At 42.1% G+C, this 19,366-nt stretch overlaps 3 protein-coding genes across 3 annotated transcripts in view; 2 read left to right on the top strand and 1 right to left on the bottom strand.

Annotated features, from left to right (window-relative positions):
- Window positions 1-787: 787 nt before the first annotated feature.
- On the bottom strand, window positions 788-9,483 carry LOC129351036 (26S proteasome regulatory subunit 6B-like). The gene is made up of 11 exons (XM_055019807.1): window positions 9,410-9,483; window positions 7,172-7,270; window positions 6,663-6,849; window positions 5,427-5,573; window positions 5,234-5,343; window positions 3,663-3,756; window positions 3,419-3,586; window positions 3,275-3,351; window positions 1,864-2,032; window positions 1,187-1,242; window positions 788-1,113 (listed from the first exon to the last, which is right to left on the bottom strand). Exons 1-11 carry the CDS (start codon window positions 9,440-9,442, stop codon window positions 1,000-1,002), a joined length of 1,254 nt encoding a protein of 417 aa, XP_054875782.1. The 5' UTR covers window positions 9,443-9,483; the 3' UTR covers window positions 788-999.
- A 1,042-nt stretch (window positions 9,484-10,525) lies between these two features.
- Window positions 10,526-15,995, top strand: LOC129351018 (mucin-1-like). Its single transcript, XM_055019782.1, has 4 exons — window positions 10,526-10,931; window positions 13,633-13,966; window positions 14,185-14,542; window positions 15,094-15,995. Exons 3-4 carry the CDS (start codon window positions 14,215-14,217, stop codon window positions 15,198-15,200), a joined length of 435 nt encoding a protein of 144 aa, XP_054875757.1. The 5' UTR covers window positions 10,526-10,931; window positions 13,633-13,966; window positions 14,185-14,214; the 3' UTR covers window positions 15,201-15,995.
- A 2,790-nt stretch (window positions 15,996-18,785) lies between these two features.
- Window positions 18,786-19,366, top strand: part of LOC129351022 (sodium channel subunit beta-1-like) — a 14,016-nt gene continuing 13,435 nt past the window's right edge. The window contains exon 1 of the mRNA XM_055019785.1: window positions 18,786-19,230. Coding sequence (XP_054875760.1) covers window positions 18,852-19,230 — 379 coding nt within the window. The 5' untranslated portion in view covers window positions 18,786-18,851. The remainder of the gene's footprint in view (window positions 19,231-19,366) is intronic.

Raw genomic sequence — 19,366 nt, 5'->3', positions numbered from 1 at the left:
AAAGTTTGTTTCTCAAAACAAGATGGCTGAAGGGTTTAGGCTCCTGAAGGACAAGACATTTGAACGATGCCGTAATGCACTAAGACACTAACACCAAAATTAACTTTTATTTTCAGATCAACTGGACAAATAGCTTATGTTGGATTTGACCTGCATGTTTCAGTGAAAATCTGCAGCATTTTAGATTAAAACCGCGTCGGTGCTGCCCTCTCTGGGTTGAACGGTGGTACTGCAGCTGAAATTTCTATTGGTTCCAGCTTGGTTGATGTCATTCAGGCCCACCAATAGAAATCCATTTCACTGACGCGCCCCCTGGTGGCGAGTCTGGAGGTGGAACTCCAGACGAGCAGCTTTTTAAAATCACTAGATTTGTTGCTGTTGCTTTGCTGAACAGATTTGTGTGACTTTTAACAAGATTTATTGTTAATTGCCACATTTATCTCTAAGGCGTTATTTTTTTTTTCAAAAAGTTGCAACATGCGACAAATCTATTGACCTTGAAGTCACTGGATTTGTCGCAAGTAGTCCTTTTGAAAAAAAAAAGAAAAATTAGCAAGATTGTAAAACGTTGGTAAAAACTTTAAATCACTGAGTTGGCCTGATTTCTCTTGGCTCCGCCCACTTTGCTGTTGTCTATCAGGGTCGCTGCCACTTTAGTGTCGGTGGTTTGAAGATGCAGGTTTGAGTCTGTGAATCCTGTGAGACTCTGATGTTAATCTCCTCTGTAACTGAACTCGCTTCATCAGTGTCAGCTTTATTTTCTGAATAAAACACAGATCCTGTCCCGTCATGGAAAACGTGTTTATTGTATTTCTTTAAAGTAACACCGTGTTGAGGGAGCACATCCTATTTATAGGAAGCTCAGGCGCTTCTCCCCGACGGTTGGCTCAGACCGATCCGAGGTCGGGCCCGCCGCCACAACGACTAAATGAAGTCCAGAAAGACAGAACAGTGATGGATCCACGCAGACAGAACTCGATATCTGGACCCGCCGCCTCTCTACTTGTAGAACTCGTGCTCCTGCTCGTCCTTCTTGATCACCGTCTTGTAAGCTTTTTCGAAGTCTTTGGCGAGGACGATGTACCTGTTTCTCCGCACGGCCAGCATGCCGGCCTGAGGAGGAGGAGGACAATGAGCCACGGGCCGACCTTTGACCTGCAGATGGAAAGGTGAAGAGTCAGCTCACCTCTTGGCAGATGGAGTTGATGTCCGCTCCAGAGATCTTGTCGGGTCGAGCCACATCTGAGCAGCAGTTAAAGATGAAACGGACGGAGGGAACGCGGCGCAGCCTGCCGGCAGCAGGAAGTGATGCGAGCGTCTGCAGGACGTAAACAAACCACCTGGCCTCCACACACCTGAGGAAGACTCGGGTCGTCAGGCGCGGCTTTCCGGACAGGAAGCAGAATGAACCGTGGAGCGTTTCATTCATTTAACCTTCAAACATTCACAGCCGTTTGTTTCCTTTCTAACCTGAACCTGCTTCACATGGTGCTGCGTTCACTGACCCTCCGGAGCCGGAAACCAAAGCTTCCCCAGGTCTGTTTTTCTGCTTAAAAGTCTGACATCAGCGAGTTTCTGTGACAATTGATTTATTCAGTAAATCTGCACTAACAGAAACACGTGATGCAAAATCCACTTTTTCAGCCCTAAAATTATTTTATTGTTTGAGTCTCGGAGAGAAGAAAATGTGAACCGAGTCTCTCCTGCTGCAGTGTGTATTTCTTTATATTCTGCTTGGGTTTTAAGTTTCAATCTGTTCAGTTTTCTCTTTTCACATTAAGATTTTTGATCCATTATGTCACAGTTTTTCCTGCCAAGTGCTAAAAAGGGTGGAATATGAGCCGAGGCGATTCAGAAGGATACAGTCCTCCAGGTCGACCTCCTCTGACAGGTTCATCTTGCTGGTGATGGTGGAGAAGATGAGGCGTTTCTGCCGGCGGTCAGGCAGCGGGAACTCGATCTTCCGGTCCAGGCGGCCCGGTCGGAGCAGCGCTGGGTCCAGGGTGTCGGCTCTGTTGGTGGCCATGATGACCTGAGGGCGGGGCGGACGCACTGACGGTGAAAAGGCTTCTAACAAATTTTGTTAGAAAGAAAACTAATTTTCTATTTTAAAATGTGAAGTGAGTTGCTCTCTAAAGGGGATTTTATAGCACAATAAAGTAACTGTAAATGAGTAAGAGTAAATTGGGCCTCTGTCTCTTTAAGAACTGATGGAACATGATGGATCTCAGAAACGTTGATTTTACGTGACACTGCCCTTTAAGAAACGCAGGATTTTCTTCTTCTACTGTTGCTCAGAACTCAGCTCCCTCATTTCGTGTGAACTTTTAAGAAACAGGCAGCAGCTGGATTTTAAATGCCTCACCTTTAAAGAATCGGCTTCAACTCAACCAGCAGCGTCTTGTTTTTAACTTCAGGCGTTTCTGCAGCTTAATGACGATCATTTCCTGATCTTTTCACTCCAACCGCAGAGAATCTGCCTAAAAAGACGCTGCAGGTCTTTTCAGACGAGATAAGCTGTGATGACGTCAGAGTTCATTCATTAAGATGAAAGGTTGAGGTGGAGCAGCAACACGAGCAGCGCTCCAAACAGATAAATGTGCCATAAAACATGAAGCCTTTCACTCTCTGAAAGCTTCTGTTCGATGCATTTAATGTTTTATAACTAAATCAGAAGACGGAAATTTAGTGGCTGATTCTGATTCCAGCTTTAATGCTGAGAGTTTGCAGGTTCTTGGAAGATTTGAATCTTTTTTCTTTATAAAATTAACAGCTGGATCTGCCGCGCTTTGCTGCAGCTGGAACTGAACTTCAGCTGGCTTCACCAGATCCACCATGTTCTCTGGTTTCTATGGAAGCCCACAAGGTCCAACAGGAAGTCATAATTCCTCGTTTCAAAGACTTTCAGTCACAATTTCACATTTTAAAAAGGTCAAAATTTTGAGTAAAGCCAATAACAAATTTTATAATATTTTTAAATTTAAAGTCAGTTTAGATTTGTAAGTCATAAACATGAGTTTTAAAAGTGAATTTCACATTTTAGTCAAAATTTAACATTTTAAAGTTATAATCTTACATTACTACTCCAAGTTTGAAAGTTTTAGATCATTATTATGCTTTTGAAGTTCACATGTAAATGTCACAATTTTGAGTTTTAAATCAGATTTTGAATTTTTCAGAGATAATTTTGAGATTTAGGTCCTAGTTTAGAGATCTAAGTCTGTGGACTGACCGAACCGGACTGACCGGACCGGACTCACCGGACCGGACTCACCTTGACGTTGACGTTCTGGTCGAAGCCGTCCATCTGATTGAGCAGCTCCAGCAGGATCCGCTGCACCTCCCTGTCAGCTGCAGGGAGACAGAGCGTCAGCCGCGGCCGGCCGCTTTCGGGCACCCGGACCAAACGCAGCCTCACCTCCGGTCTGAGCGTCGAAGCGCTTCGTGGCGATGGCGTCGATCTCGTCGATGAAGATGATGGCCGGAGCGTTCTCCTTGGCCAGCCGGAAGACGTCCCGCACCATCCGCGGCCCCTCGCCCAGGTACTTCTGGACGAACTCCGACCCCACCACGCGGATGAACGCCGCTGCAGGAGAACAGGAAGTGGCGTCAGACATGCAGCCAGCCGGCCTCCGGTGGAAGCGCGGCGGCGGCGGCCTGACCTGTGGTGTGGTGGGCCACGGCCTTGGCCAGCATGGTCTTCCCGCAGCCGGGGGGGCCGTACATCAGGACGCCTCTGGGGGGGTCGATGCCGATCTGAGCAGACAGACCCGGACGCACAAACTTTGATCTCTAGTTTCCTGTTGAATCGTCGTCGTTTCGTTCCTCATAAAGTAAAAATCCAAACCGCTGCTTTATGTGTTATTATGAGAATTTAAAGGGCCAGTACTTTATTTTTCAGACACATAGTGTCATTTTATAGTAAAGTTTAACTATGTTGCCTTCATTTGGTGTAAAAATATGACTTAAAATAAATATGACTTCCTTATTTGACCCTTGAAATTTGGCCTGTCTCTTTAAGAAGCTCCTGCTCTTTCTGAAGCTCCGCCTCCAGAAAGTCATCCAACATGGCTCCTCTAATAGCCCTTTAATATTTTCACCAGCACTGCGTTGAGAAGTAGCTCCTACAATGAGCTCAGTAGATGTTGGCTAATTGCTGTTGGCTAGTCTGAAGGAGCAGAGTGGGGAGTCCTGGGCAGAGTATCCAAAATTTTATATTTACTCAAGGAAAAGTAAGTATTTGGTAAAAAGTCGACTCAAGTGCTGAGTAACTAATCAAATGATCAATAATTAATAATTACATCATCAGATGAAAAAAAAAAGTTAAGTGGAAATGTTGGTATTTAAAAGCCCAAAATGAAGATAATTAATCTGAACATCATTGCAGTAGCATAAGGCCAATTTATTTAAATATAAAACTGTTCTTGCATCATTATTATTATTCTACCATTAGCTGAAAATGTTCTCAGAACAACATTATTGTTTATCGCATTAATTCTGGAACAATTTAGTCCAGTAAAATGGGTTATTGTGACAAATTTTACTGTAAAAGTTTATTGATCTCAAAGATCAATGAACTTCAAACTCTAATGAACATTTTAACACTGGAAGCTGGCTAGGCTAAGCTAAGCTAGGTGCCAGAACTGTCAGGTTGAACAACAAAGTGAGCGCTCATGATGATTACTGAACAAACTTCCACAAGTAAAGAGAAAACAGGCGCTGATGAGAGGAAAGAAGTGGTTCGAGAATCTAAATCTGATAAACTTCAGCGTGTTGCAAAATGTGCCGACCAGCAGCAGGAACATCGAATCTGTCACACAATCTGAAGCATTTCCACTCCACAGATTATCAGAGAGAAGATGAAGAACTATAAAACTGACAATCATCACCCTGTGAAAGCCCCGATCCACTGTTTTCACCTCCAGTAAAATGGACCGATCCGTCAGAAAAACAGCTGAACTGATTCAAAACATTTCTTTTCTTAAACACAGACATAAATGACTGTAAGTGTGCTGCAGCAACTCAGCTCAATTAAAAACAGCAGCAGCTTCACAAGCTGGTCAAACAGGGAAAAATGTCTTCAATCTGTTCAGTTAACAGAAATAAATAATAAAGAAACGAACTGACAAGAACAACAGATTCACAACCAACCAGTAGAAATAAACAGCAGCTCTCTAAAGACGTTGGTGAAGCTGATTTGAAGGCTTTGTGTGGGCAGAACCCGCATGCTGACCTGCTTGTAGAGCTCAAAGTGAGTCAGCGGCAGCTCCACGGCCTCCCGGACCTCCTGCTTCTGGATGTCCATGCCCCCGATGTCTGCGTACATCACGTCCGGCTTCTGGTCTGGGGGCAAAGCACACGGTCTGAGGTCCGGTCCGGGCCGATCCGGTCCGGTCCGATCCGGTCCAGTCCGGGCTGCAGTGTACCTGAGGTCAGCATCATGATGCTGCTGTCGGCCTCCGGAGGAAGAACGTCCACCAGCGCATTGCTGTGCTTGTGCAGAGCCACTGAGGCGTTGGGCTTCAGCAGCTCTCGGTCGATGGTGCTCAGGATGCGGACATAATAGTTGGACCCTGAAGGCAGCACAGAGCCCAACGCTTAATAATTAAAATATAAACTTACAAAAAACCTTTATAACACAAATTCAACACTTAAAAACCACTCACAGTTTACACTAAATACTCAGCAACTCAGTTTTATTTCAGAAAAATTAAAAGCAGCTGATTCCAGATCAGATAAAATGTTGTTTTTGATATCAAGTCATTTAATCCCTAAAGAGTTTGAAGTTTCTCCTTCACCAGATTCAACATGTCTAGAAACATAAACTGAATACTAACAATGTTCTGACTGATGGTTTCAGGCTGAATGTAAATACAGTTATGTAAACAAGACGACTTTGGCGCCCCCCACAGGCCACGACGGAACTGCACGGCAGTTTGAGTTTATATATAAACTATTCTTGTTTGTTAATGTTTTTTTATTTAAAAATAACTTTTTTAAAGAAAGAAAATTTTTCAATAAACTAATACAAAAATAAAAAATTATTTTGATAAATATTAACATAAAATAATAAAAACATGTCTGATTTAAATAAGAATTTTCCAAGAAAAATTTAAAATATAAACAGAAAAGTTTAAAGAAAAGTAAATAAAAATAAATAAGCAGTGTTTACTTTGAAACAGAATTTTCCAAACTCTCTTAAAATCATTGCTCCATAGAAAACAACTTTTTTTCTTTGCTAAAATCCTAAAAGCAGTTTATACATTTTAAAACCAGAACTAAAAACTTAAATATTTTTAGTTACACTAATAAAATGTTTCTTGCAGAAACAGGGAAATGTATGTCACAATATAGTGAAAACTTTCAAGGGTTTTGAACTATTTTCACAGCCAGATTCTTTTGGGTTTGATTAAAAAAATAGATTTTGTTTTTTCTCAGGATTTAAGTTTTTGAAAACAACTGCTAGATTTAGCAATAAATCACTGAGAAGCAGAAAAGTTACTGTTGAACAGCGAAGTGGAGCCAAACACTAAACACCCTAATAAACGCTTCACTGAATTAAAAGAAGAGCCGCAGAGCCGCGGTCACTCCGCCGTCTGCAGCTGACTGATCTCATGCTGGGCTGGAGGAACATCACAGCGATGCGGTCCGGACCCGGATACCTGTGGTGGAGCCAACGATGGCCGTGTTCTGGTCTACAGCCTCCAGGAACTGGCCGATGACCAGAGGGATGCTCTGGATCCTCTTCACCTCCTCCTGGGCGTGCAGGAACTCCTTCTTCAGGTTCTTCTGCTCGTCCTTAATGTACTCCTCCTGCACCTCCAGGAACTCCAGCTCCTGCTGCAGCTTCTGCACACACACACACACACACACACACACACACACACACACACACACACACACACACACACACACCATTTGTTTCTTTGGCCATTCTTCCTGGGGTCCAGGTCAAACATGAGTTGCCCCATGTTGGACTAATAGTAGCAATGGGCCACAACATGAGGCCACACTGCAAGTGGCACAAGACAGACGTGGTACTGATTTAAGGGACAAACTGTAAGGTAAAATGTAAACATCGTTTTCAAACTAATATTTGTCTCAGAGATGATTTAATCATCGCCTTTCCTGTAGCTCAGCAGATGTGAGTGGACAGACAGAAGCAGGAGACCTTATATCTGGTGTAGAGATCCTCCAGGTCCTCTGGTTCTGGAGCCAGGAAGGACAGACCGGTCTGGGGCCTGGAGCTCAGGATGGAGGGAAGCTCCTCCTGTCAGGGGTCCAAACACACACCCAGAGTCACAACAACACACACACAGAGTCACAACAACACACACAGAGTCACAACAACACACCCAGAGTCACAACAACACACACAGAGTCACAACAACACACACAGAGTCACAACAACACACACAGAGTCACAACAAAACACACACAGAGTCACAACAACACACCCAGAGTCACAACAACACACACAGAGTCACAATAACACACACACAGAGTCACAACAACACACACAGAGTCACAACAACACACCCAGAGTCACAACAACACACACAGAGTCACAACAACACACACACAGAGTCACAACAACACACACACAGAGTCACAACAACACACACAGAGTCACAACAACACACCCAGAGTCACAACAACACACACAGAGTCACAACAACACACACAGAGTCACAACAACACACCCAGAGTCACAACAACACACACAGAGTCACAACAACACACACAGAGTCACAACAACACACACAGAGTCACAACAACACACCCAGAGTCACAACAACACACACAGAGTCACAACAACACACCCAGAGTCACAACAACACACACACAGAGTCACAACAACACACACACAGAGTCACAACAACACACCCAGAGTCACAACAACACACACACAGAGTCACAACAACACACACAGAGTCACAACAACACACACAGAGTCACAACAACACACACAGAGTCACAACACACACACAGAGTCACAACACACACACAGAGTCACAACAACACACACAGAGTCACAACACACACACAGAGTCACAACACACACACACAGAGTCACAACAACACACACACACATTCACAACAACACACACAGAGTCACAACACACACACACATTCACAACAACACACAGAGTCACAACAACACACACCAATAAGGAAAAGTTCAATTTAAATGATTTAAAATATACATTTGTCTAATTTTCCTTATGTAAAATATTCTTTTAGTTTTATTGCTGTCATTTTGTTCAAGAGTGAGGAATTGATTAAGTATAATTAATTATAAACAACTAATACTTCCTCTTTGGGTTTTATATGTCTGTAGAGTCAGAATCTCACCAAACGTCACTTATATAATCTGCAAATTTATCATATCATCATCTGGAAGTTTAATCTGGCTCCTCAATGTTGCTTCAGCTTTATTCAAGTGTATAAGAAACTCAAAACAATGAGTCAGGCTGAAGTTTTCGTTAATCTATAATTAACTCAAAGTATTTTAATAATGAACATGTTCTACAAACGGGACCAGAATTGATCTAAAAACATTTAGTAGTTTAATAAGAACCCAGAAGTATCAGGAAATGCAGAGTTACATAATGAAAAGCTGATGCCTGTCAGCATTTTATGGAAATATTTTTTTGTTAAAGAAAAAGTAGCAAAACGTTTTTAATATTCACTTTAGTCTAAAGACAGATCAACAGTCATCATAAAACGGTTAGTAAAAAAGGATCTAATTTATGTACAGAAGAGACTGCAGTAACCATCCTTTGGTAAAACTATTAAATGATGGGATGACAGAAATAGGACATTTTCAGATTAACTTGATGTAGTGATTATCAAAAATGCTGTTTCATTTTTGTTTACTTCTGAATAACATTGTTTTTAACATTTATTTATGATGCTGCAGTTAGTCAATACAAAAAGGCTGCACAATTACACATAACCAAGACAATTTTTACAGCTTACATCTAATTTTCAGACAGATTTTCATCAGGATTTCACAGAGACACCTATTTAGGTGGTTAGCAGTCAGCTAACTTTAGCATCGCAACATGATGAACCGTAGCACCCAGACAGCAGGGCCGTCAAGCAGAAATGCAACAACATCCGTAAAATTTTAACACAAATGCGTAATCTAGTTTAAGATATAAATTGGTCACAACCGTAAAAATTATTTTTATCTCTCTCTAGACGGGATGCTAACGCTAACAGCAGCCGCACCGGGCGGAGAATGAATTGGCAGGTTTTCCGAGTAAAACTGCTTTAAACAGCTGAAAAAAACAAAAAGAATCGACCTTAAACTAAGTTTGAAGAAGAAACTCCAAACACATTACTTCACTAAAGTAGTTTATTAAAAGTAAACAGCATAACAACGGTTAAAAACGGATCTTACCGGGCTCTTTTCTACAACAACGCAGTCCTCCATGTTAAAATTCTCTAGCTTGACGTGTTGACGCAATGCGTCAGCGTCAGGGTTTATGGGTAATGTAGTTCTTTCCTTCAGTTCTTAGTGTTTCCGGGCAACTTGCATAACTAATGGTGGGAAAGCACCTGAACATTTGAGGAGCATGTAAAACTAGGCTGGATTTATTAAATATCAATAAAATTTTATTATAAACATTGAATATGATTCACTTGTCTTCTGTTATCATTATTTTCACATAAAAAAATATGTCCAGAAGAAGAGCCGCTCCAAGGCAAAAGCGAGTCGGTGCCCTAAATATTAAGGATTTGTTCTGTCAAAAACAACTAAAGATGGTTGGAATTCTGCTTGAGGCATTTACAAACTTTTGAAGCCATTTTAGATTAATAAAAACAACACTAATGGAAAAAATGTAATTGGAGAAATAAAGGGACAAAAAAACCCCAAAAACTACTGAAACTGTTGGTGTTATGAAAGCTACGACACAATACGAAGTGAGACACTGAATAATATTTCAGTTTGCCTAAAATGCAGGAACAGATGGAGATCACACAGAAAAATGAAGCTAATAAATCCAAAAATGATGGCGGTTGTATTATGATGTGGGCTGCAGCACATGTAGCTGCATGTAAACACATAAAACAACCGTTGTATAAGTTATGCAGCGGTTGTTTTATTGCACAGAACGAAACCTGAATATTATACTTTGAATAATTTTTGACGAAACATAATTTAACACAACAGTTGCTCTTCATGACTGAACCTGTTCAGTTAGAACAAGTTTTCTGTGTGACTAATGACAGCTGATGTGAGAGGCTGGTGGATTTTTCCAGTTTTCAGCAGTTAGATGTTATTTTTTAAGGGTGGGCGTAACGTGTTGAACAACATCCTGTTGAAGAGCGAGCGGTGGTCTCCACCTCTGCAACTTGCGCTGGTGGTTTCCCCTAATCCAGAATATCAGCATTAAGCCAGTTGTCATGGAAACATGTCACCTTTCGGCAGAGCGACAGAAAGGAGGGAGAGTAAAGGTGTGACGAAATGGTTTCACCAGAACGAACTTCAGCAGACCGCCGCTGACATCAGAGCTCAGCAGGTGAAGAATCACAGCCTCGTTTTTTAAAAGTTCAGATTTCATTTAGAAAACAGGGAGCAGAAGTTTCCTTTATTTTTCTTCTTCAAAAGACTTTTGGTGCAAATCAGAGAAAAGAAGCCCCCTGTGAGCCAACAATGCTTCATTTGGACAGGGGAAGGGGGGTTTGCTGAATGCAAAGTTTACCACATCCTGTTAGGGTTTTTCTGGTATTTTCAGTTTCATTTGCGTGATGAACTCTGCCTGAATCCTCCGTGTCTCTGCATCCGTGTGGAAGTAAAAGCCGGCTGAGTGAGAGTCCTGTCAGGAACACGGAGCGTCCTCTTTCTGCAGCAGCAGGAAACATGCAGGCTTTCAGCCGCAGTCGGAAGATGTTGCTGCACGTCTGCTTCATGCTTTCAGGTAAAAACAAACCTCAGCTCAGCGTTAATTAAAGGAAATCAGAAAATATGTTTCGCTCCTCAGATATTTCAATCTATCTCCAATAGATTTAAATAAAGAAGCATTCTTATTTTGTCAGCCAGCAGAATAATGTCATTTGGGTCATGTTTGGCTGATGCACCGTAAAAAGAGAAAGTAACAGAAAACTGAAGGAAATTTTCAAGTTTTAGACTTTAACTCAACAATTTCATCTTTGGAGACGATGATAATTATGTAAAACCCATTTGAGGAAAAATTCCTGAAATTATTCCAGTGTTTGGTTTTCATTTAACCAAACAGGTTATTCTGACAAGAGATTCCAAAATCCTTTTACTCTCATTAAATAAATGTAAAACTTTACAAACAAAATCAGAAACCAACTCCAAAATTTAGTTTTCCTATTTTTCTCAACAAAATAAAGAAAAAACCCTTAGATATTGAAGTACTGAGAACTCAATAAATAATGTTAAAAAACTACCTCAGTTTTCTGGATTCATTAAGTTTTTGCAACTTAAAATATTTGTCAGCCAAAAATAGGTTGTTTCTTTTTTAGCTGTCGAGTTTCAGAAGGAAAACGAAGCAGGAGTTTCATTCAGATACGTTATAATTCATTTTATTTGTAGTTTCTGTTGTTTTGTTTTTTTATTTTGAACATTTAAAAAGTCTTCTTCATCATGTAAAGGTTTTAGATCCTTGAGAATACCATATCACTGAAAATGGCCTCAAAACAACGACAGCATAATTGATCACAGGCTTTATGAGACGGTTTCTCTCATTTCTGCTCTGGCTGTTGTAGCGCTCGTTTATGTGTTTAAAGGTTTTATGGGAGAGAAAACGTTTTGAATATTTTGAGGCTTTAGTGGCACCACAAAATGAAGAAGGTGCTGCATGAACGCGAAAGCTCGTTAACCACCGGGCCCCGAACGCACCGGCCCGCCAGGAAGTCCCCGGTACCCCGACCGCCAGCCGCTCTGTCTGCAGCTCAACTCCATCAGCAGCAAACTTATTAAAGTTATAATGTATGGATCATGATGCAGTGGGATTCTCTGCTCATCTTCAGCTATTTATGACTGTTATGTCTTCCCATAGAAAATAATTGTACCTTTAACGGTTTGAATTTAAAAAACTATGAAAATAATAATAAAAATGCCTCTCTGTAGATTTTTTGCCTAAGTATGCCATAAATATAGCAGATAAAACATATAATTGCTGCTTTTTAAATCTTTTAATCCGACAGATTCAGGGTTTCAGTTGAGGCCGGAGATTATTAAGCTTTTACAGAGAGAAGATGAAACAACAACAACATCGCAGCTGAGATTCATTTAAAATGCCACAGAAACAATCTCTGTCCCACTTCATGTTTCCTTTCCTGTTTTTCAGTTTTTGTTCCTGGATTCATTTTTGACTCTATAATAGTTTGATGCAGACGTCGTTTCTTCATATGTTCCCTCCAATTGGTCAAAATTTATTGCAAACTCTTTAATGCGAACTCTGCAGCTTGGTAAGAGTGGAGCTGCAGCTTTCCGCAGTTTGAATGCGATGCATTGCAGATTTATCAAAAAAACAGTGAAAAAGATCATTAAATAATCCACCTAAGAGGAAAACATGCAAAATGGTTTCCAGTTCACACAGATACCACAGTTCAGCTTCAGCTTTTTAGAGATTAAACAGTTTTGAGTGAATTACCTGGAATAAAGATCAAGAGACATGAAACTTCCTGAGATTAGAATGAAACTAAGATCATATAACTGAAATCTGTCTGATTTCAGGAATATTTTCACCTGTAAACAGATTAAAATGAGCCATAATCTTAATCCTGACCATTTGAAAAAACCTCAGAGGATTTAAAAGAACAGGATAACTGTAAGTCATCAACACAGAATTGATAAGAAACACGACTGAAACAGCATAAAGGAGTAAAGAAGTGGGCGCAGGACAGATCCCTGGGACACCAGGAGTCAGATCTGATGGATATGATGAATCATTTTATCAATGCAGGTCCTAAAAGATGAAAATTAGGATTTAGGCATATAGAGAACCCCAACAGTATCACTTATAAATAACAGGTCAGAAGTAGAAAATATTTTATTTCTCTTGTCTTTCGGATTATTCACTGTAATCTGCATTAATATCAGAAATCGTGCTGAAGATTTAATCTCTAGACTTTTTCACTCCTGATTTTCTTGAAAAAATGTTTCATTCCCAAACATTTCAAAACTAAACATGTAAAATCTGCACATTTAAACATTTAACTGGCTGAATTTAGGGATTTATTCCATTTCTTGGTTTTCTGTTTTCTCCAGCAGCTGGGGGAAAGTCAGATTCTGCTGAACTCTGACCTTTAGAAACTGGCTCCCAGAATGAGTGTTGCTCACCACAGGATGCTGGTTCCACGTCAGTTAAACCAAACCGACCCAGAAATAGATGGAACCTGTCTGTTTCCACTGCTGGTTTATTTCTCACCATGTCAGAAGCTCTTCAGCTTCAGCTGTGGTCAGTGCTAATAACACAGCTGATATTTAGCTCACCATTTTAGCTAACTTTGCAATAGCAGTCCTATCTTTCCCTAAATTAATTTTTTCAGACAATTTCCAGAGCTCTAACCCTCCTGGCTGATTTGATGACTTGAGTTGAGTAAAGTTGCTGCTTCTAAAGGTTTTCTGTTTGCGTCCTTGTTTCTCAGTTTGCTGCGGTGGTTTTCCAGCCGCCGAGGCCGAGTTCTCCCTGCTGCAGCCTGCGGTGGTCGCCGGCCCGGGGCCACAGCGTCCTGCTGCCCTGCCAGCTGCAGGACTCCCAGCAGGAGAAGCTCCTCAACCGGCCCGTCCTGTACTGGGAGGTCGATGGGAAACAGCTCCAGTTTAACGAGAACAAAACCTCCTCCAGTTCCAACAAATCTATTGAGCTGAAGGAGGTGCGGTGGTCCGACGGCGGGACGTACGAGTGCAAACTGTCCATGAGAACCGACAAGAGGGGAAGCTTCAGACTGAAGGGAAACAGAACCAGGCTCATCGTCCACGGTAGAGTCCAAACCTCTGCTGCCTGAGAAGGAAGTTTGTTCGTTTTCAGCAGGATTTCATAGAATGATGAGTTTTAACGAAGCTGACTGAGCAGCTGGACGAATTACAGACAGAAATATGAGAATGAAGAAAACTGTTTTCTATTTTTACCTAAATCACAGAGAAAACAGAGGAAATCAACTAAAGTTCATCTTAAAAGCAACTGTGTTTCATTTCAGATACCATGACCTTTGACCTCTGCAGCCGCAATGATTCCCTGCTGCGCTGCGAGGTCAACGTCGCAGGATCCGGGTTTGACTCTGACTCTGACCAGAAACGGCTGCGTGGTGCAGAGCTCCGCCCCCTCAGAGCGCAGGGCCGCCAAGGACCCCGCCAATGACCCCGCCAATGACCCCGCCAATGACCCCGCCAACGACCCCGCCAACGACCCCGCCAACGACCCCGCCAACGACCCCACCAAGAACCCCGCCACTCTGGCGGCCGCCGTCCCTGTGACGGGCAGCGGGCAGTACGTCTGTCAACTGAAGCTGCACGACGTCCTGATAACCAGCAGCAACTTCCACAGACAGCAGGCGGGTAGATATCAGCTTCAAGATGACGAAGAATAAATTTACTGTCAGATTTTTCTGTCTAATGCAAAAACGGTTTGAAATAAAAACAATCCCACCACAGGAATTAGGATCATTATTATTTTTATTTCAGCAGCAGGAGAAGCTGGAAAAGATGCAACAACAACATGGAATTCTTAGCAACTTTCACTTTTCTTCCTGATGAAACCGTTGTTTTTAGAATTTCTGGGAGCTGTAGTTGAATTCCCAGAATGCTGCAGTTCCAGCTGTGAGTTTCTGTAGTTAAATTCCCAGGATGCTGCAGTTCCAGCTGTGAGTTTCTGTAGTTGAATTCCCAGGATGCTGCAGTTCCAGCTGTGAGTTTCTGTAGTTAAATTCCCAGGATGCTGCAGTTCCAGCTGTGAGTTTCTGTAGTTAAATTCCCAGGATGCTGCAGTTCCAGCTGTGAGTTTCTGTAGTTAAATTCCCAGGATGCTTCAGTTCCAGCTGTGAGTTTCTGTAGTTAAATTCCCAGGATGCTTCAGTTCCAGCTGTGAGTTTCTGTGTTTCTGTGGGCAGGTGAGCGGCGCCGGTACCCGGAGCCGTGGCTCCTCTACGCGGGCCTCCTGCTGGTTCCGGCCCTGGTCCTGCTGGTCTTGGCGGCGGCCGTGCTGATGTGCAGATGAGCTCTCCGGTCCTCCAGGTGGCCCGGTTCTACTGGGCCACACGCAGCTCTTCAGCTGGGATTCGCGTCCCCTCGTGTCCATGACAACCAGAGGACCAGAACCGGTTTGAATCCCGGCCCACTCGTCTCGGTTCCTCTTCCTCTGAACTCCAGTTCTAGTTTCTATGAAACTATTAGATTAAATTTGTCATTAAAAACTTTAAAAATTGAAACTTTTCTGGCTTCATTTCAAACATTCTGGTTGGTTTTATGGTTTTTGATCATTTTTTTATTGAATTCATTTTGTTTTGACCAAAAACATGGCTAAATTTGTATTTTTGTGTATTTGTTATTTTTGTTATTTTTTTCTTGAAATGTGCAGCACAGTCAAAGTTTTAGATACTGGAGCTCCAGTCGGGTGTCTGCCTGTTGCATTGCATGAACTTTATTGTGTTATTGGGTGAAACGGCTCCATTTCTGTCTCGTCTGACCTTTGAACTCCAGAAAAGGCCATAAAAAACCAATAGATTTTATTTTGACTGTTTTTTCCTTGTTGTTATTGGTGAAGAGATGCCTGTTTTATTCCCTAATAGAATAAAACTTCCTGTTTGATTGAAGCATCTAGAAATCTGGCCATTTTCATTTCATCTGGAGAAATGTTCCCTGAAATTGTTTGTGAAGTTACACTGTAAAATATGAACTGCGATAGTTTTGGTTTATGTCATAAAGACAAAATTTAGTTTTCAAACTAACTTTTTAATTTGTGAATTAAACATTTTCTTCAAAATGTAGACAGCTATAAATATGACTTTGACAAATGAACACATTATTTTCTTCAATAAACCAAATGACTGCTGTTAATGTTTTAAGCTGAGTTTGACCTTTGATCCCAATCTCTTTCCTGTCAAAACATTTCATGTTTTTTTTTTCTGCTGCTAAAATTCTGCAGAAACTCGGAAACTTCCTGCTTTCCTGGAAATGAAACAACAGATTAGTAAACCTGAGACTCTGCTGCGGTTCATGGCGGCCAGACGCTCTCCGAACAGCCTGACCCCTGACCCCTCTCGCACACGCGCTCACACCTGTCATGTGACCTGTGCAAACAGGAGGCAAAATGAACCATCAGTGGCTGCAAACAGGCAGATTTTGATTGAAAGGGTTTGGAAGCAACTGAACGCTGAAGCTCCGGTTTAGAGGTGATTCTTGGTTTTGACAGAAATAAAAATCTTTTTACAATCCTGACAGAAACAGAAAAACCTGATTTGATGTCAGATGGCGAGAAAACCGGGCAGTGTTTTTATAAATGTCTGGTTTTGATGATAAATGAAGGTGAAATGTGTAACTTTATGAGTTTAGATGGTTTTTATGAAGCAGCTGGTCTGGGTCTCCTGCTGGGTTTCCAGTGGCGTCTTGCAGCTGCTGCGCGTTGCTCCGTTCCTGCTGCGCTCCGAAACGCCGGATCTTCCTGGAGTTTGGAGGATTTAAATTAGTCAAGGATGGAACCAAAACTGAGATCAACGTCCAAAAAGAGTCTGGATGATGAAAATCTGGCTTCTTGGAGGGAAATGTATTATTTAAACAATAGTCTTATAGCCTATTATTATTTATTATTTATCATTTTCTTATTATAAATGATAATAAAACGGTTTTATTATCATTTTATAATAAAACCATTATAAAATGATAATAGAAATAAAACTATTATTTAGTCAAAAATGAATACAGGATTGTTTAAACTGGCTCCAGGCTGCAGAAATGTCATAGTTCATCTTAAATACCATCTGCATGTTTTACCATAAATGTTTGCAGCTTCTGCAGATGAAATGTGAAACAACGAGACAAACACATTTTGTTCTCGGGGATTTTAAAATGAATCAGTGTCTCTCAGTGTCTGCAGAGGTTTCTGTGTCGTTTCCTTCAGTGGTTCTTGGTGCAGAAACAAACGGGACATTTCATTTTTGGAGCTTTAGTAGCCGTTTCGTTTCGTGTCTATTGAGTTTTAGCGCCACAGGAACTGTTTTGGTTGATTGAGTTGTTCTGATCTGACTTGAAGAAGACAAAGCCTTTGACCTGCACTGTGTGGCCGTATGTAAATAAAATAAAACAAACCAGCAGGAACTGGAAGCAGACAGTCAGCATGTTGAGACGTAAATGCACTTGTGAAAACCTGTGAACTCTGAGAGCAGCTCAGTCTGAACCTCTGCGCTTCATTGAGCTGCACAAGCAGAGCAAATGTAAACTTGACTCCTGCATGGATCCTCACCCACCGGGGGTCCATGTGGGTCAGGGGAACTTCAGTGGTGTGATTGGTGCTTCCTGTTCAATGCATCAACTGTCAAAACCATAAAAATCAAAAACCCATCGTTTTCCTGGAATAATTCATCCCCGCCAGCAAAATGACTCTTCACTGGGGGAAACGCTGCTGTTTCCGTAGCTCAACATAACGTTGGTGTCATGCATGTTGGTGTCTTACTTTTTAATGTCCTGAGAATCGATCAGCACCAGCAGACAGGATGTTGCTGTTCCTCTGAAAGCCAATAGTTTCTCACTTTTTTAGATGTTTTAAAATCTAAAAACTGAGGAAACATGAACTTTATTCTCTCACAAGTTCAAATCTGAGATTTCTCTGCTGTGTCCTCCGTGATGCTGTTTGTTCTTGATGAACCAATGAAGCAGAATCACCAAAAGCAGCTGCTGTCCTGCCTTTTGGCCTGTAGGTGGCAGCACCGTCCTGCAGCTCGATGGGCTGAAACGGAAACATGAAGATGCATCCTGTAGGTTGATTTTCTGTCTCTGTTTGATGAGTTGATCTCCTGATGATCAGCCTGGTTTTCATCCAGTTGGTTCTGATTGGTCCAGTTGAAACACTGTTCCTATTATTTCTGCTTATTGTTTTATTTTTGCTCACTTTGTGTTTCATTTATTGTTTTATAAAACAGTTCAGTCCAGAAGGATTATCAGAGTGCTGGTGAAACTCACCATTAGCTTCAGCTAGATTCCATATCAGTTAGCATTTTAGCAGTTGCTAAAGCTAAATGTTGCCTGACAAAGTATTTTAGCTTTAGCCTGAGTGGAGCGTATCAGTAGTGAATAACGTGTTACTGTAGCTCTGCAGCGTTAGCGCTGGCTAAATGTCGTGTTTTTATAGCGTTTACATTCTTTCTGCTAAATACCATGTTGGTATAGCAGTTTAGCATTAGCTTTCATCACCATGTTATTTCACGTTAGCATTAGCTCCTGCTAATGTAGGGTTAGCCTTTTAGCTGTGGTGTTGTCATGTTGATGGTGAGGGGTTTGTGCTGCTGACTCTCTGCCCAGTCAGGAGGATTTAAAACTTGCCTGCAGAAATGAATCTGCTGCTTTTATGTTTGTTTCTTAAAATCGTGTCATAACTGTTGAACATGGAGCCGTTTATTGTGACGCTTTGCCTTTTCGTCCTGTTTGTGTTTTTGCATCTCTGCATCATGTGGGACTTTCAGAGGACATGGACACGTCACATAGGAAAATCTGATATCATAGCAACACCTCTACGGCTCCCTCCCCCGTCCCGGACGCAGCATCAGTCCGTCAGTCTCCGCGCGTCGCTGTGAGGGAATAAACGCTCCGTCTGCAGCACGACTGCAGCACAACTGCAGCACCACTGCAGCCCGTCTGCAGCACGTCCGCCTGCTGGATGGTGGGATGCAAGCCGCTCACCTTTGACCATCAGGGGTTTTGGAGAGAATATCAGATTTTTCTGTGGAGGAAGCAGAGAAATGTGAAAGTGAAAGCAGGTGAAACCAGAAACCCGACTCTGCTTCCATTTATTCATTTGGACCGGCCGTCCTCCATCAGGTCCTCGGCCCCTCCCCTCGGTGGCAGTGGACACTCCCCTCTTCATCAGGAGGAGAGGAAGAGGAGGGCAGACCACACCCAGAGTCCCAGCAGCTCCGTCCTGCTCTTTCTGGCTGCAGAAGGTTCGGACGTGTCGGCGCTGGCGGCTGCGTGTGTTTGGTGCCTGAACGGATCCGGGATGCTGCTGCTGCTGCCTCTGACCCTGCTGGCTCTTCAAGGTGAGTGGCTGTCTGCTGATCTCTGGCTTCACCAGGATTCCTGTTTGTTTTACTGGACTGAGCCGCAGGAACAAGGTCAGCATGAACTTTCATCTTTTAACCAACTCTTCCTCAGGCGTTCTGGGACTTTTCCTCA

This window comes from Poeciliopsis prolifica, unplaced genomic scaffold (assembly GCF_027474105.1).
Source record: "Poeciliopsis prolifica strain line A6 unplaced genomic scaffold, Auburn_PproV2 SCAFFOLD063, whole genome shotgun sequence".
Taxonomy (NCBI): Eukaryota; Metazoa; Chordata; class Actinopteri; order Cyprinodontiformes; family Poeciliidae; genus Poeciliopsis; species Poeciliopsis prolifica.
The sequence above is the reverse complement of the archived record's forward strand: the minus strand, read 5'-3'. Positions and strand labels throughout refer to the sequence as shown.